General features: G+C 41.4%; 1 protein-coding gene and 1 non-coding gene across 2 annotated transcripts in view; both read left to right on the top strand.

Annotated features, from left to right (window-relative positions):
• The first annotated feature begins 1,502 nt into the window (after positions 1-1,502).
• AP3S2 (adaptor related protein complex 3 subunit sigma 2) overlaps positions 1,503-18,118 on the top strand; it is a 58,381-nt gene continuing 41,765 nt past the window's right edge. The window contains exons 1-3 of the mRNA XM_019010768.4: positions 1,503-2,428; positions 7,250-7,341; positions 7,758-7,869. Of these exons, the coding sequence (XP_018866313.1) occupies positions 2,360-2,428; positions 7,250-7,341; positions 7,758-7,869 (273 nt within the window). The 5' untranslated portion in view covers positions 1,503-2,359. The remainder of the gene's footprint in view (positions 2,429-7,249; positions 7,342-7,757; positions 7,870-18,118) is intronic.
• Positions 9,802-9,908, top strand: LOC115930854 (U6 spliceosomal RNA). The gene has a single exon (XR_004067453.1). It is a non-coding gene; the product is annotated as a U6 spliceosomal RNA (small nuclear RNA).

The following is an 18,118-nucleotide window of genomic DNA, read 5'->3' as shown; positions in this document are numbered from 1 at the left end:
GTTCTTCTTCATAATTCTGTTTCAGAATTTTCTTTGATATTCTTCCTCAACATTTTAAACATTTTGTCAAGTTTCAGTGCAATTGACTTTTGGTTTTTATTTATTTAAAAACTGGGCCATGCCAGGCGCAGTGGCTCACGCCTGTAATCCCAGCACTTCGGGAGACTGAGATGGGTGAATCACTTGAGGTCAGGAGTTTGAGACCAGACTGGCCAATGTGGTGAAACCCCATCTCTACTAAAAATACAAAAATCTGCTGGGCATGGTGGCATGTGCCTGTAATCCCAGCTACTGGGGAGGCTGAAGCAGGAGAATTGTTTGAACCCGGGAGACAGAGGTTGCAGTGAGCCAAGATTGTGCCACTGTACTCCAGCCTGGGCAACAGAGTGAGACTCCATCTCAAACAAAAAAACAAAAAACTGGACTAGGCATGGTGGCTGTTTGGGAGGCTGAGGCTGGAGGATCGCCTGAGGCCAGCAGTTTGAGGTTACAGTGAGGTATGACTGTGCCACTGCACTCCAACCTGGGTAAGACCCTATCTCCGAAAAACAAACAAGCAAACCCCAGAACTCTGGCTGCAAAAGTAGTACATATTTCTTTGAAGGAAAAAAAAGGAAAACTTGATAATCCTACCACCCAAAGATGTTTTTAAATCACCTATGTGGTACTCAGTTATGTGCCATGCACTGTCCAAGTGCTTACAAATATTATACTAACTCCCTTTGTGTTTATAACAACTGTCTGCAGTCAGTAGACTCATTTTCCAGTTTTCCAGTTTAGGAAACTGATATTACACCTTTTCTACAGATGGGGAAACTTGCCCAGGGTGCCCAGGCAGTCCGCAGAACCATGCTTTGAATCAGGGAAGTGTGGTTCCGGGGTCCTGTACAGATCAAACACCCTGACTCTGCCATTCCATCAGATACATGATTCATATTTTGGTGTATTTGCCTCCAATCTTGTGCAAAGTGGGTTGTCCCTGTACATACTTTGTGTAATCTTTTAGCTTAACAGATGTCATGAACACTTCCGTATCATCTTTCCCAGCATGATTTTTATTATCTATTTAATATTTCTCATATTCAATGTAGAACAATGCACTTAACCAATTTCTCATTTTTGTAATAATTTTCTTCCCATTTTCCCGTGTAATAACACTGCTGAGATATATATTTTTTCTTCTTTTTTTTTACTGTTCTGAAGATACTCTGGCAGAAATGTATGTTCCTGAGGCTAAATCTTTTCACACATCCACAATCATTTTATCATAAATTCTAGAGCTGGAAACGCTGAGTCTAATGTTATATATATATATATGTTATATATCTGTCACCCAGGCTGGAGTGCAGTGGTGTGATCTCAGCTCACTGCAACCTCCGCCTCTCGGATTCAAGCCATTCTCCTGCCTCAGTCTCCCAAGTATCTGGGACTACAGGCGCGCGCCACCACACCCGGCTAATTTTTGTAATTTTAGTAGAGGCGGGGTTTCACCATGTTGGCCAGGCTGGTCTCGAACTCCTGACCTCAAATGAGCCGCCCGCCTCGGCCTCCCAAAGTGCTGGGATTACAGGCGTGAGCCACCGCGCCCGGACTGTTATATATTTTAAAGGCTTCTGATCCATATCGCCAAACAGTCCTCTGGATCGATTTGCATCTGTATCCGCTGCTCCATCTGCAGTATACGGACGTGCTCCACTTCACCCACACTGGGTCATTAAAAGAACAAACAAAAATAAGAACTTGATCGATTTGGGATTTTAAATGGAAATGCACTAAAAATTCCTTAATTCCACCATTCACCGTCTACCATAGAGGAACAGCCCATCTGCACGGAGAGACAGCTACGTAATTCACTGCAGCATTATAATACTGAAAAATAAAAATGAACGAAATGTTCCTTAACCGAGGAACGGCCGAATGACCGGCGTCTCCACTCCGCGGAACGTTCTGCGAGCGCTAAGGGGATGGCGGGAGTGCATGATTTGGAGCGGGCGGTGAGAAAAGCAAGCTCCCGCCGCCTCTCCGTTTTGGCAACCCGGCTGACGGTCGTTTCGGCTTCTGGGGCCAGCCGTCAGTCTGGGCGAGGGACACAGATCCGGATTCGCATCCTGGCCGGCCAACCAACGCTAGCCGAGGTGACCACGCTCCTCGGCATCCGCACCTGCCCTCCGCAGGGGACCCCGCAGCCCTCTCCAAGGCGTCAGAGAGGCCGGACCCTTGGGTGCTAGGGCTCGTGAGCGCCGGAGCCAAGTTTCCGAGTGCCGCTCTCAGCAGCGCACCAACCGGAAGTGACCGTGTTGTGGCGGAAGGAGGAGCTTTCTGGGAGTAGCCGGTGCTGAGAGAACCGTGGCTGGCAAAGATGATTCAGGCGATTCTGGTTTTCAACAACCATGGGAAGCCACGGCTAGTCCGCTTCTACCAGCGTTTCGTGAGTGCGGCCCGGCTTCACCACGCCCCTTCAGGGCGCCCACTATGTCTTCCCTCCTCTTTGGCCTCTCGGCGCCCGGGGGCACCGCTCCTTGGTCACCTGGGGCTCCTGCACCGAGCACGACCCTCAGCCTACTTAAGCATTTAACCTAGGCGCAGGCTGGTGCCAGGCCTTCTGTCTCCCGCCCTACTGCCCCGCTCTCTCTGACCCTTTTCTTGATCCTGGCATTTCTGTGCCATTTTGTGACATTTTCCCTTGGGTCTCTGGGAACGAGATAGAAGCGATAGTGGGGAGTGTGCCTCGATGAGAATTTGAGTGATTGAAGTCACATTCTGTCATCTTTTTGGTTGTTGACCACAGTTTCATGAGGAAGAAATATTAAGTTTCTGAAAGTTTTTGTTATAGCCAGAGGGTCTGGAAAAGTTCTTTTTTTTTTTGGAATTATTTTGCTTCAGTGTTGGCTAGGACTTTCCAGAGACTAGATACCCTTCACTCTTAGGGTTGAAAAAAATCAGTTTAAAAGTGGAAAAATGATGAGAAATTATAAATGCTGCCGCATAAGGGCTCAATAAGTGATTACGTAAATTTGAATTTTCCCAACACGTTCCTTTGCAAACACATAAACATCAGTATTTGCTTCCTGTCTTCGAAGATTATATTTCTTCATGGCAGGGTTTCAAAATGTTACGTAATTGGGGGACTGGTGGAACTGAAGAGGGGAAAGAGCCAGAAAACGTGTTCAGGCTTCAGCTCCACCTTTTCTACTCTTGCGTCTGTTGACAAGTTAATAAACCCTTTTCAGACTTTTATTGTCTTTTGTCAATTAGAAATGAAAAAATAATTTTACTCCTTCATAAGATTTTTAAAGCTAGATTACATTTTATTAAGTAGATTACATCGAGGTAAAAATATGAGTATTCAGGCCGGGCGCGGTGGCTCACGCCTGTAATCCCAGCACTTTGGGAGGCCGAGGCGGGCGGATCACGACGTCAGGAGATCGAGACCATCCTGGCTAACACGGTGAAACCCCGTCTTTACTAAAAATACAAAAAATTAGCCGAGCGCGGTGGCGGGCACCTCCAAGTCCCAGCTACTCAGGAGGCTGAGGCAGGAGAATGGCATGAGCCCGGGAGGCGGAGCTTGCAGTGAGCCAAGATAGCGCCACTGCACTCCGGCCTGGGCCACAGAGCGAGACTCCATCACAATAAAAAAAAAAAAAAAAAAAAGTATATATATATGTATGTATATGAGTATTCAGCGTAACTATTTGTATTTGCATTTGTGTGTATGCAAATTTCCCCCCTAGTTTTTTTCTAACAGGGTTATTGAGATAAAACTAACATGCCATATTGCTTACTTATTTATTTTATGTTATTTACTTATAGAGACGGGGTCTTTCTATGTTGCCCAGGCTGGTCTTGAACTCCTGGGCTCAAGCAATCCACCGGACTCAGCCTCCCAAAGTGCTGGGATTACAGGCATGAGCCACTGTGTCCAGCCCCAGTTTACCTATTTAAAGGGGACAATTCAGTGTTTTTTAGCATGTTCACAGAAGCTGTGTAACCATCACCACAATCAATTTTAGATCATTTTCATCACCCCAAAAAGAAACCTCTGCCCATTAGCAGTCACTCCCTATTTCTCCATGACTCTCCGAGCCCCAGAGAGTCTCTTTCCCTCTAAATTTGCCAGTTCCAGAATGGCAAATGGTATTTGCCTGTTCCAGAATGGCAAATGGAATTTGCCTGTTCCAGAATGGCAAATGGAATTTGCCTATTCCGTTGCCTATAAATGGAATAATAAATAAGTGGTTTTTTGTGTGTCTGCCATGTTTCATGTAGTATAATGTTTTCAAGATTCATCCATGTTGTAGCATGTATCTGATGTTCTTCATTTCTTTTATTGCTGAATAATATTCCATTATATGGATATGCCATATTTTGATTGTCAATTTATAAGTTGATGTTTCTGCTTGTTGGCTCTTCTAATTAATGCTGCTATGAACATTCTTGTGCAAGTTTTTATGTGGACTTATGACTCCATTTCTCTTGGTTATATACCTAGGAGTAGAATTGCTGGATTATATGGTAACTATGGTGAACATTTTGAGAAACTGCAAACTATTTGACAAATTTTCCAAGTGGCTGCACCATTTTACATTTCCATCAGCAATGTATAATGATTCCAGTTTCTTCACATCCCTGCCATTCGTTATTTATTTATTTATTTATTTTTGATTAAAGACATTTTAGTGGGTGTAAAGTGGTATCTCATTGTGGCTTTTTTTCCCCCCCCGAGACTGAGTCTCGCTCTATCTCCCAGGCTGCAGTGGCGTGATCTCGGTTCACTGCAACCTCTGCCTCCCGGGTTCAAGTGATTCTCCTGCCTCAGTCTCCTGAGTAGCTAGGATTACAGGTGCCCACGACCATGGCTGGCTAATTTTTGTATTTTTAGTAGAGATGGGGTTTCGCTATGTTGGCCAGGCTGGTCTCGAACTCCTGACCACAAGTAATCTGCCCGTCTTGGCCTCCCAAAGTGCAGAGATTACAGGTGTGAGCCACCGCACCCAGCTCATTGTGGTTTTGATTTCAGTTTCCAAAATGACTAATGATGTTGAGCATCTTTTCATGTGTTTATTGACCATTCGTGTATCTTTGGATCATAGGATTTTTATAAGACCTCATGAGCTCATGGATGAAAGTACCTTGAAAACTACAGAGTACTAAAAAGATATGAGGGGTTATTAAACTCACTGAGGCATATAAGCAATTGGTAGTTTACCTTTTTATTGAACTAGAAATTAGGTAGCCTCATCATTTCGTACCACTTCCCCACTGCTGCCACTTCCCCCAGAGTCAGATAAAAGGCTTTAGTTCAAAAGATGTGTTTGTCAGTTTTAAAAAGTGCTGATGCTTAGCATGTTTTGTATTTTGCTTATATAGAGTTAGTCTCCTACAGCATCCTGTCATCTGTGAGCTTTGTTTGTTCTTTAAATGGAAATGAGGAAAATAGTGATTAATTTACTCAAATTTGTAGTGACCAATGATTAGCAAGTTTTCATTCAGTCAGTAAATACTGTGAGCCATTCCATACCCATGTAAGTCAAAGTAATTTCCCCACAATTACGTTTTCCCTGTTTTTTTTTCCCCTCTCTGTTTCTTTTAAATAACCATTTCAAAGCTAAATTCAGGGCTATAGAAAGAAAGGGATTAAAATTACTTGAACCTATTTTCTAACTCTTGGGGCAAGTCCAATTTGAAGGTTTTCTTATGCTTCGTTATTCAAAGTGTGGTCCCCAGACCAGCAGAAATGTTATTGCCTGGTGCTTACTAGACTTGCATCTCAGGACTTAACCTATGCCTGCTAAATCCGAATCTATTTTAACAGCATTCACAGCTGATTCATTGCAAATGAAGATTTGAGAAGCAATGCTCTAGAGCTTTAAATTATTATCTGTCTTAATTGCTGGTTTCTCCCTCTCTTACCCTTTTAACCATACTTCTTCTGAAACTCATATGTATAATTAGAAATCAAAGGTGAGTTATCAAAGTGATTTCATCAGAGTTGAGCTTTTTTATGCACGTAGTAAGTGAAAAAATAAGGCCAGATATGGTGGCTCACACCTGTAATCCCAGCACTTTGGGAGGCCAAGGCAGGTGGATCACTTGAGGTCAGGAGTTCAAGACCAGCCTGACCAACATGGTGAAACCCCATCTCTACTATAAATACAAAAATTAGCCGGGCATGGTGGCACATACCTGTAATCTCAGCCACTGGGGAGGCTGAGGCAGGAGAATCGCTTGAACCCGGAGGTGGAGGTTGCAATGAGCTGTGATCACACCACTGCCTCGGCAACAGAACAAGACTCTGTCTAAAAATAATAATAATAATAATACATTTTATTTGTAGCTCTCTGTTCAAAATTTTAATCTGTAATCTATTTTTCTCAACAATACTTTGTTGGTGAGTAACACACCATCTTATGTAGTATCTATATTACCAGTACAAAAGATGGCAGCTGTATTTGCCAATACAACTTTTTAAAACATTTACATGATTACTTCTTGACCTTTTTTTTTTTTTTTTTTTTTGAGATGGAGTCTCACTCTGTCGCCCATGCTGGAGTGCAGTGGCATGATCTCAGCTCACTGTAACCTCTGCTTCCTGGGTTCAAGCAGTTCTCCTGCCTCAGCCTCCCCAGTAGCTGGGATTACAGGCATGCGCCACCACGCCCAGCTAATTGTTTTTTTGTTTTATTTTGTTTTGTTTTTTCTTTTTTTTCGTATTTTTAGTAGACATGGGGTTTCACCATATTGGTCAGGCTGGTCTCGAACTCCTGACCTTGTGATCCGCCTCCTAAAGTGCTGGAATTTCAGGCGTGAGCCACTGTGCCTGGCCCACATCTTGACCTTCTTAAAATGTTAGACCTGTTGAGATTTATTATATCCTTGTCATAGGTGTTTTCCAGGGGAAGACAAAATATTTCAGGATCAGGCCTTCCAGTTATTCTCTGACTTTGTATGAGAGTTTATCAATGTTCCTTTTCTTGTTTAAATATCAGCTTACCTATAGGACAGTAATGGTTAGTGACTTAGATATTTAGGTAAATATACCCTATCTTAATTCCTGTATCAGAGCATTGTCACCCATTTTTCATAGATTCACTCTTATTTTTTCTCATCATTTTTATCATTTCTAGAAACAAGTACTAAATGTTTAGATGTTCCCAGCTTAGAAACACTTCTTCCCTTGTCCATCCCCATGGATGGGATGTAGCTTTTCAGGCTTGCCCACTGATTCACTTATCTTTTTGTTCCATAGCCAGAAGAAATTCAACAGCAGATTGTTCGAGAGACTTTCCATCTAGTCCTCAAGCGGGATGACAACATCTGTAACTTCTTGGAGGGTGGAAGGTAAACTGTCAGCTTCATTTTTCTCCCCATATATCCATTTGTGAGTGGCCTTCATTATTGCATCTTCTGACAGTACTCAAGTGTCAGGTGGGTACTCGATGCAACTTTAACTGGTCTCACCATGATCTGCTCAGGGAGAGACACAATTCTCTTTGGGGCGCAGTTCAATTATTGTGTTTCTGATATTGCTCATTTAGATGACTGATACCTGGGAGGATAGGCAGGAGAAGAGGTGAGGTAAGGTGGCTTTAGGTACCTCTGCCAAACTTGGTTGCCATTCACCTAGTAAGAATGGCCTGCTTCTAGCGTTTGGCCTTCTCCTTTCCAGTGGGTCCTTTCTCATTCTTTGGCACAAGGTTTCTTTTTGATGTGTTTAATTAAGCTGTGGGCATTTAAATGTTTCCCATCTTCTGCAGTTTGATTGGTGGCTCTGACTACAAACTGATCTACCGGCACTATGCTACCCTCTACTTTGTATTTTGTGTGGATTCCTCAGAGAGTGAACTTGGAATCTTGGACCTCATCCAGGTATGTGTAGTCAGCTAATGATGGCAGCAGCTTTAGAGAGTTTCCACGGGATTTTTGAGTAACCAGCCTGTAGAACCTTGTGTCCATCTCCTTATTGATACTAGTAAAAGTTGCCAGATGTCCACCAGATGGTGCTCTGGGAGAGCTCCTGAGAAACCCTCCGCACTTTTAGATGTATTGGTTTCTATCTAGCCCTTGCACTGCCCTTGGTTTTCATTTACAAATTTTACTTTGGCCGGGTGTGGTGGCCCACAATCTGCTTACAGATTGTCTTTATTACCTTCATGAAAACTGAGATGTGTAGGGACCCTAGCTTGGGAACTATTTATTTAGCATTATTTCATCGTTTTATATGTGAGATTCTAGATGAGCTTCTTTTAAGTACTTGAATAAGCCCATAGGTAGAAAGCACTCAAATAGATGCTACATTGAAAACTTAAGTAACAACAATTGTGGAAAAGAAAATTCTATAGCTATAAAATGTAAACTTTAAATGCTTACAACAGGCCAGACATGTACATTTTACAGCTATAGAATTTTCTTTTCCACCTATGGGCTTATAGGCTCATGCCTATAATCCCAGCACTTTGGGAGGCCAAGGCGGGCGGATCACTTGAGGTCAGGATTTTGAGACCAACCTGGCCAATGTGGTGAAAACCCATCTCTACTAAAAATACAAAAATTATCCAGGCATGGTGGTGTGCACCTGTAGTCCCAGCTACTCAGGTGGCTGAAGCAGGAGAATCGTTTGAACCTGGGATGTGGAGGTTGCAGTGAGCCGAGATCATGCCACTGCACTCCAGCCTGGGCAGCAGAGCGAGACTCTGTCTCAAAAAAATAATAAATTAAAAATAAATAGGCCGGGTGCGGTGGCTCATGCCTGTAATCTAAGCATTTTGGGAGGCCGAGGCAGATGGATCAAGAGTTCAAGACCAGCCTGACCAATGTGGTGAAACCCGGTCTCTACTAAAAATACAAAAATTAGCCAGGCGTAGTGGCACGCGCCAGTAATCCCAGCTACTCGGGAGGCTGGGGCAGAAGACTGCTTGAACCCGGGAGGCAGAGGTTGCAGTGAGCCGAGATCGCACCACTGCACTCCAGCCTGGGTGACAGGGCGAGACTCTGTCTCAAAAAAAAAATAAATAAAATAAATAAATAAATAAATAAATAAATGCTTAGAACAAAATTTGTTTTCTTAAGATAAAAGTTTAAAAGCTAAATATATCTTGGAACAAATAAATTGAAATTTTGAATATATAGTTTTGTAGGATAATTAAAAATTTCATACGTTGTATTCACTTATACATAAAAGTATAAATAAAGATGAACACATCTAAAACAGATGCATCTCGGAGATAATTTTTAAATACTTTCTTAAAACCTGAGTCAGATTGGACATTGAGAATCAGCATAATAGAAAGAGCTCAAGGTGGGGCGCAGTGGCTCACACCTGTAATCCCAGCACTTTGGGATGCCAAGGTGGGTGGATCACTTGAGGTCAGGAATTTGAGACCAACGTGGTCAACATGGTGAAACCGTGTCTCTACTAAAAATACAAAAAATTAGCTGGGCCTGGTGGCATATGCCTGTACTCCCAGCTACTTGGGAGGTTGAGGTGGGAGAATCGCATGAACCCAGGAGGCAGAGGTTGCAGTGAGCCAAGATCGTGCCACTCCACTCCAGCCTGGGCAACAGAGTGAGACCCTGTCTCAAAAAAAGAAAAAAAGCTCAAGATCTAGCATCAGAAAATCTGGGTTTGGGTCATGAATCTACCATCTGAAAAGTGATATTAGGTTGTAGAATTCAAATGTGAGAATGTGCTTTATAGTACTGTTAACTGTATGTAGCAGGCTATAGAAATGTGTACATAATACGAGTTTATTTGAAAATTAAGGAAATATAGTGATAATGTATTTTAAAAATTGGGATGGAGTGCTTGCCTCAGTAGCATATATTCTAAAAGTGTACCAATGCAGAAAAGATTAGCATTGCCACTATGCAAGAATGACATGCAAATTGGTGAAGCATTCCATATTATAAAAAATAAAATTTTTTAAAAGAGAAAAAAAAATTGGGCCACAGTTATTAGAGAAAGTGGACCTTGGAGATTTGTATTAACAATACAAAAAGACTAACTTTATAACTTTTTTTACTTTTTTATTTATTTATTTTTTTTGAGATGGAGTCTTGCTCTGTTGCCAGTCTAGAGTGCAGTGGCACGATCTCAGCTCACCACAACCTCCGACTCCCTGGTTCAAGCGATTCTCCTGCCTTACTCAGCCTCTCGAGTAGCTGGGATTACAGGCACGCACCCAGCTAATTTTTGTAGTTTTAGTAGCGACAGGGTTTCACCATGTTGGCCAAGATGGTCTCGATATCCTGACCTTGTGATCCACCCGCCTCGGCCTCCCAAAGTGCTGGGATTACAGGTGTGAACCACTGCGCCCGGCCTCTAACTTTATAATTTAATAGACACTTATTAAATATTTAGTGTACATTGGATTTGGTAAGATCAGATAAGTAAAATGTAAAAATAATAGGAACTAAAAAGTTTGATCTTTTTTTTTTTTTTTTTTTTTTTGAGACAAGGTCTTGCTCTCAAACTGTAGTGCAGTGGTGTGATCACAGCTCACTGCAGCCTCCATCTCCCAGGCTCAACCCATCCTCCTACCTCAGTCTCCTGAGTAATGGGGCCTACAGGCATGCGTCACCACATCTGGCTAATTTTTTGAATTTTTTAGAGATGAAGTCTCACCATGTTGTCCAGGGTGGTCTCGAACAGCTCAGCTCAGGCAGTCGTCCCACTTTGGCCTCCCAAATTGCTGGGATCACAGGTGTGAACCACTGGACCCAGCTGATCTTTGAAAAGACAATAAAAATTAATAAGTAGTTGGCCTAATTGATATAAAGAAGATAGAAGTCAGAAATAGAAAACATTGTTTTAAAGGGATGATATATACATAGTTATACTACCAATATATTTGAAATAGCCGACTACAAAAATAACTGCTCTGGCCTGGGGCAGTGGCACATGCCTGTAATCCCAGCACTTTGGGAGGCCAAGGAGGGTGGATCACTTGAGACCAGGAGTTTGAGACCAGCCTGACCAACATGGTGAAACTTCGTCTCTACTAAAAATAGAAAAATTAGCTGGGCATGGTGGCACATGCCTGTAATCCCAGCTGCTTGGCTGCTTGGGTAGCCGAGGCATGAGAATCACCTGAACCTGGGAGGCAGAGGTTGCAGTGAGCTGAGATCACACCATTACACTCCAGCCTGGGCAATAGAGCGAGACTCTATCTCAAAAAAAAAACAAGAACAAAAAACTGCCCAAATGAGGTCAACATAAAGGCACTGAAATAATATTAAGATGAAATAATAGATGTTAAAAAAAGAACTGACTCCCTAATGGGGTCACAGTAGAATTTTTTAAAGTTGAAGTACATTAAAACCTGTATGTTACATTAAGTTATTTTTTAAAACTTGGAACAAGGAATCCTACTACCTAAGCGCATTTTGTGGAATAAATTGGTTATCATCCAAAAACCTGATTCTAAAAAGGAAGATGGGCCAGGCGCAGTGGCTCACGCCTGTGATCCCAGCACTTTGGGGGCCGAGGCAGGAGGATCACGAGGTCAGGAGTTCGAGACCAGCCTGGCCAATATGGTGAAACCCCGTCTCTACTAAAAATACAAAAAAAATTAGCTGGGTGTGGTGGCATGCGCCTGTAGTCCCAGCTACACGGGAGGCTGAGGCAGAAGAATCGCTTGAGCCTGGGAAGTGGAGGTTGAAGTGAGCCGACATTGCGCCACTGCACTCCAGCCTGGGTGATAGAGTGAGACTCTATCTCAAAAAAAAAAAAAAAAAAAGGGGAAGATGTTCATCAAATATTGAGTATTAGTACTGGTACAAAATTACTTACTAACTAAAATCTTAGCCAACAATCAGTTGAACCAAGGGATTGTGAGACCTGACTTTTTTTTCTTTTTGACTGCCGTTAACAAGCAATGTGCCCTTAAACAAATCATCTAGGCTTTACTGGCCTTAAGGGTTTTTGTTTGTTTTGCATTTTGTCTCTTCTGTGTGTTGAGTGTTTTTTTTTTTAATCTACAAAGATACTAGATATTCTTTTCTAGCCCTAAAATTATTTCTTTAGCAGGAAAACTGCATACTATTAAATAGAAGAATTATACATTGTGTCCAAATAGTATTTATCCCAAGAATGCAAGTCAGTATAACAAAGAAAAATTAATAGTCTATTATAGCAGTAAGAAAAACTAATATAATAAAAATTAGTAGTTGCTGAGAGGAGCGATTATCCAAATTATATTAAATACACTCTTAAACTGGAATAAGAAGCATTTTTGATTAAAAGTACACATTTATTAATGTAACTGTTTACTTTCTGAAGAAATGAATATAGTTATGTGGTTCAGAATTCAGAGGCACACTATGAGTATACAGGTTGAATATCCCTTTGAAATGTTTGGGACCAGAAGTGTTTTGGATTTTGGACTTTTTCAGATTTGGGGATATTTGCATTATACTTATCCTAAATCTGAAAGTCCAAAACCTGAAATGACCAATGAGCATTTCCTTTGAGCATCATGTCGGCACTCAAAAATTTTGGATTTTGCAGTGTTTTGGATTTCAGGTTTTTGGATTTCAAGTGTTCAACCTGAATAGTGAAAAATATCCTTCTTCCCCTTTCCCCTTATCACCTAGTTTACTTTCCTTGGAGCAATCAATTTTAGTTTCAAAACCAAGAGCCAAGAACCAGAGCCAATGTTATCTCAAGGGTGAAATCTGTAGGCATTTATGAATGCTCTTGTTGGGTGTTTCGTCCAGGTGCAGTGGCTCATACCTATAGTCCCAACCCTTTGGGACCCTGAGGCAGGAGGATCACTTGAGCTCAGGAGTTCAAGACCAGCCTGGGCAACGTAGTGAGACCTAGTCTCTATAAAAAATCAGGTGGTGTGCCCCTGTGGTCCCAGCTACTCATGTGGCTAAAGCAGGAGGACTGCTTGAGCCCAAGAGGTTGAGGTTTCAGTGAGCCATATTCACGCCACTACACTCCAGCTTGAGTGACAGAGCGAGATTCTGTCTCAAAAAAAAAAAAGGAGTATCTTTTATTGTTTACTCTAATTTTAACAAACATTTGTAGTGAGTGATACAAAAACAAATGAAGAAGTGACATAGTAAAGAAAGAAAGAGAGATAAGTTATCAATGTAAGGTGGCCGGATTATGGACATAGAAAATATATTTAAAGAATTATAAGTAAGGAAATGATATGAGCAAAATGACAGAATATGAGATAAAGCCAACAAAATTAAATTTCCTATTTCTGAGAAAACAGCTAGAAAATTCATAATTAAAGAAGTCTCATTTACAGTAATAATAAAGGATAGTTAGTGCTTGGGAATTAACTTGGTATGGAATACTTGACATTGATTCCAATAAAATTATAAAATCTTAAAGGAAAAACAAAGGAATAGTTGGAACAAATGGAGCTACAAACTCTCCCGTTGTTGGGAAGAGTCAAGCAAAGATGACAGTAGTCCCAAAGGTGGTGAGCAATACATCAAATGGAAAACCAAGTATAATTCCGTCAGGAGAGTTTATAGAACTCAGTAAAGGCAAAATTTATCAGGGAAAAGGAGTGGCCAAGAAATGCAGAAGTATATTTCTAGGGAAAAAGGACAGTGATGGGAGATTTGCTTTACTAGTTTTCAGAATGTATAATAGTTACAGATGAATTGATTATCTAGAAAATCCAAATCAGTTGGAAACAATTGGAACTAATAATAGAGTTCTGTAAGGTGACTAAATACAAGTTTAACATATGGAAATTAGTAGCTTTTGGCCAAGCACAGTGGGTCACGCCGGTAATCCCAGCCCTTTGGGAGGCCGAGGCGGGCAGATCACTGGAGGTCAGGAGACTTTGAGACCAGCCTAGCCAACATGGAGAAACCCCGTCTCTACTAAAAATACAAAAAATTAGCCGAGTGTGGTGGCACATGCCTGTAATCGTAGCTACTCAGGAGGCTGAGGTAGGAGAACCTCTTGAACCCAGGAGGCGGGGGTTGTGGTGGGCTGAAATTGTACTCTGGCCCGGGCAACAAGAGCGAAACTCTGTCTCAAAAAAAAAAAAAAAAAGAGTAGGTCAAAGCAGAACAGGGGGGTAAAATGAGTGTTCTCAGCTGATTCAGGTAGCAGAGCACCTAGGATAACAGACACTGGATACTTTGTTTCTTTTTTAAATTAATATGAATAAAACTACTGTAAGTCTTTATGCAAACGGTTGTGCCTATTCTGCTAAAAACAGAATGCCTGGATCAAAGGGAATTGATATTTCTAATCATAATGCATGTTGCTAGATAGATATTTAGAAAGAGTATGTTAGCCAGGCACGGTGGCTCACACCTGTAACCCCAGCACTTTGGGAGGCCGAGGCGGGCGGATCACCTGAGGTCAGGAGTTCAAGACCAGCCTAGCTAACATGGTGAAACCCTGTCTCTACTAAAAATCCAAAAAGTTAGCCGGGCGTGGTGGTATGCACCTGTAATCCCAGCTACTTGGGGGGCTGAGGCAGGAGAATTGCTTGAACCCGGGAGGTGGAGGTTGCAGTAAGCTGAGATCGTGCCATTGCGCTCCAGCCTGGGCGACAACAGTGAGACTCCATCTCAAAAAAAAAAAAATGAAGAGTACGTTAATTTATAATGCCTCTAGTACTATATAAAAGTTTGTTTCCTTGTAACTCCAGTACTGAAATGTGTCATTTTAAATTTCTACTCAGATAGAGGTACCTCACACATTTGAATTTTTATTAATCATGCTTCCTTTTTCCACGTGTGGGTTTATAATTTTATTTTCCATGTCAGCCTTCTATAATATAAGTGAACCACTTGTCCAGTGAAATCTAGATCCTGGCTTATAATGTCATATTTTGTATATTCTAAGGTGCGCATTTTATCACACTTCAATAACTCTAAAATCTGGATGTGTGTTGTAGTGGGTGACATCTTAACAATTATAGTTGACAGCATTTTTTTTTCTTTGTTAGCAGATAAAATAATGGTTTGCCTTATCATCAACAAATAAGTAAATCTATGCGTATTTTGAGTTTATTTTAAAACTTATTTTTTTAACTAATTATTGTCTAACCTATTATATTAAGTGTAAATAATCCATTTTTACCTCCCCTTGTTGAAGAAACTCTAATGTTGTGTACTGTATTAAGTTTAGAGTGAAACCCAAGCCCCCTATTACAGCCTGTAAGGCCCAACATGGTCCGGCTCCTTTGCCTCTCTCTCCCCTCACCGTATACACGCTCATCTTCACTATGCTCTAGCCTTCTTGCTGTTCTTCAAACACAAGTACATTTTTGTGTCTGGGCCTTTGTACTTGTTCTGTCCCCTGGAATACTCTCATCTAGGTTCCTTCACTTCAGCTCTTTCAATGACTGACTTTTACCATTTATGTCTCAGCTCGAATTTTAATCCTTGGACAAACTTTCTTAACACTCTATCTGAAGTAACCCCTGTCACATCATCCTGTTTACTTCCTTCAGGGCACTTAGGACAATAGAAAATATCTTGTTTCATTTGCCTCCTTGTTCTTCCCACACCCGGAGTATAAACCGGATAAGAACATGACTTGTTGACTGTGGTGTCAACAATGGTATGTTCCTAGCATGTAGTCATCACACCTTTAACAATGGTTGAATAAACATTTAATACATAATTGGATTTAGTTTTTACCCTTCATTTCTTCATTTTATTCTACTGAGTTAACTGAGTTACATTTTTCTTTCTGCATTACTTTCATGTTGTTTTATTTATTGTTTCTTTTTTTTTTTTTGAGACGGAGTCTTGCTCTGTTGCCCAGGCTGGAGTGCAGCGGCGCAGTCTCGGCTCACTGCAACCTCCGCCTCCTGGGTTCAAGCGATTCTCCTGCTTCAGCCTCCTGAATAGGTGGGACTATAGGCGCCCACCACTGCACCTGGCTAATTTTTGTATTTTTAGTAGAGTCGGGGTTTCACCATGTTGACCAGGCTGGTCTCAAACTCCTGACCTCGGCCTCCCAAAGTGTTGGGATTACAGGCGTGAGCCACTGCACCTGGCTATTTATTGTTTCAATATAGTTTCACATACCTAGTAAGACTAGTTATTTCCCCTTTGTGGCAGTTGTTTTTCAGTACGTTCTCTGATATTTATAACTATTTGTTCATCCATATGTATTCTTGAATAATTTGTAAAGGTCCCAAAAAGTCCCTGTTGGATTATAATTATAATTAGAAGTGAATTAACAGTTAGCATTTCCCTCTTGTTTATTCATTTCTTCTTTTGAATCTTACATTAAAGTTTCTTTTATTTATTTTTTATTTTTTGGAGACAGAGTCTCACTTCGTCACCCAGACTCCAGTGAAGTCTAGATCCTGGCTTATAATATCATATTTTATATATTCTAAGGTGCACATTTTATCACACTCTAATAACTCTAAAATCTGAGATCACGCCACTGCACACTGGGCAACAAGAGTGAGACTCCATCTCAAAAAAAAAAAAAAATGAAGAGTATGTTAATTTATAATGCCTCCAGTACTATGTAAGTTTGTTATATAATTTGGAGTCTCACTCTTGTCGCCCAGAGTGCGGTGGCGTGATCTCAGCTCACTGCAACCTAACTTTGAGGTTAGGAGTTCAAGACCAGCCTGGCCAACATGGTGAAACTGTATCTCCACTAAAAATGCAAAAAAATTAGCCAGGCGTGGTGACGGGTGCCTGTAGTCCCAGCTACTGAGGAGGCTGAGGCAGGAAAATCACTTGAACCCAGGAGGTGGAGGTTGCAAAGAGCCGAGATTGTGCCACTGCACTCCAGCCTGGGTGACAAAGTGAGACCCCAAAAAATAAAAATTAATAAAAATTAAAAGTAATCATACTCTATATATAGTTCTAAAACTTTTTCATCATTTAAGTTCTGGAGCTTTTTCCACATGCAGTTTTTTTTGATGGTGTGTAATTTTCCATAATTTGGATGTATCATCATCTTTGATTCATCATGCTACTTGTGGGCATCTATGTTTTTCCCAATTTCTTGCTATTGTAAAGGATGCTGCAATGACATCCTTCCACGTGCATCTATATGCACATATGTTAATTCCCATAGTACAGATTTCTCAATTGGAATTGCTGCTTTAATAAGGGCATGTGTTTTTTAAATGGATAGATACTGCTGAATTGCCTCCAAACAAAGGCTTTGCCTTTGATACTTGTACTAATGGAATGTAATAAGAATGTATCTGTTTACCCGTAACCTCACCGACTTTTGAATATTAAGAATATTTTCACACTGGGTGCAATGGCTCACGCCTGTAATACTAATACTTTGGGAGGCCAAAGCAGGAGGATCGGTTAAGCCCTGGAGTTTGAGACCAGCCTGGGCAGCATAGTGAGACTTTGTCTCTACGAAAAAATTAGCCTGGCTGGGTGCGGCGGCCCACGCCCGTAATCCCAACACTTTGGGAGGCTGAGGCAGGCAGATCACTTGAGGTCAGGAGTTGGAGCAGCCTGGCTAACATGGTGAAACCTCGTCTCTACTAAAAGTACAAAAATTAGCTGGGCCATTGTGCGGGACGTCTGTAATCCCAGCTGCTCAGGAGGCTGAGGCGGGAGAATCACTTGAACCTGGGAGGCGGAGGTTGCAGCGAGCCGAGATCATGCCACTGCACTCCAGCCTGGGTGACAGAGCGAGAGACCCTGTATCAAAACAAACAAAGAAACAGCAACAACAACAAAAATTAGCCTTGGGTGGTAGCATGCATCTGTGATTCTCAGCTACTTGGGAGGCTGAGGTTGAAGGATTGCTTGAGCCCAGGAGATCAAGGCTGCAGTGAGCTATGATTATACCACTGCACTCCAGCCTGCATGACAGACCAAGACCTTGTCTCAAAAATAAGAGAAAAATAGGAATATTTTCAAATGTTTGCCAATCTGATGGGTGAAAAAATGCAAATTCATTGTTTTCACTAGAGTTTCCCTGAATAGTGGTGAGGCTGCATATCTTTGGTATTTGGAAATGTCTACGATATTTGTCCACTTTTCAAATGGCTCATTTGTTTTGTTTGTTTGTAAGTTAGATTTTTTCCTAATTGTATGCATATTCTTTTTTTGTTATATTTATTGCAAATATTTTCTCCTAGTCCATTGGTCTTTTTACTTTATGTAGGTACATCTGGAAGTTGTTTTC

The sequence above is a fragment of the Gorilla gorilla genome, chromosome 16 (assembly GCF_029281585.2).
Source record: "Gorilla gorilla gorilla isolate KB3781 chromosome 16, NHGRI_mGorGor1-v2.1_pri, whole genome shotgun sequence".
NCBI lineage: Eukaryota > Metazoa > Chordata > Mammalia > Primates > Hominidae > Gorilla > Gorilla gorilla.
The sequence above is the reverse complement of the archived record's forward strand: the minus strand, read 5'-3'. Positions and strand labels throughout refer to the sequence as shown.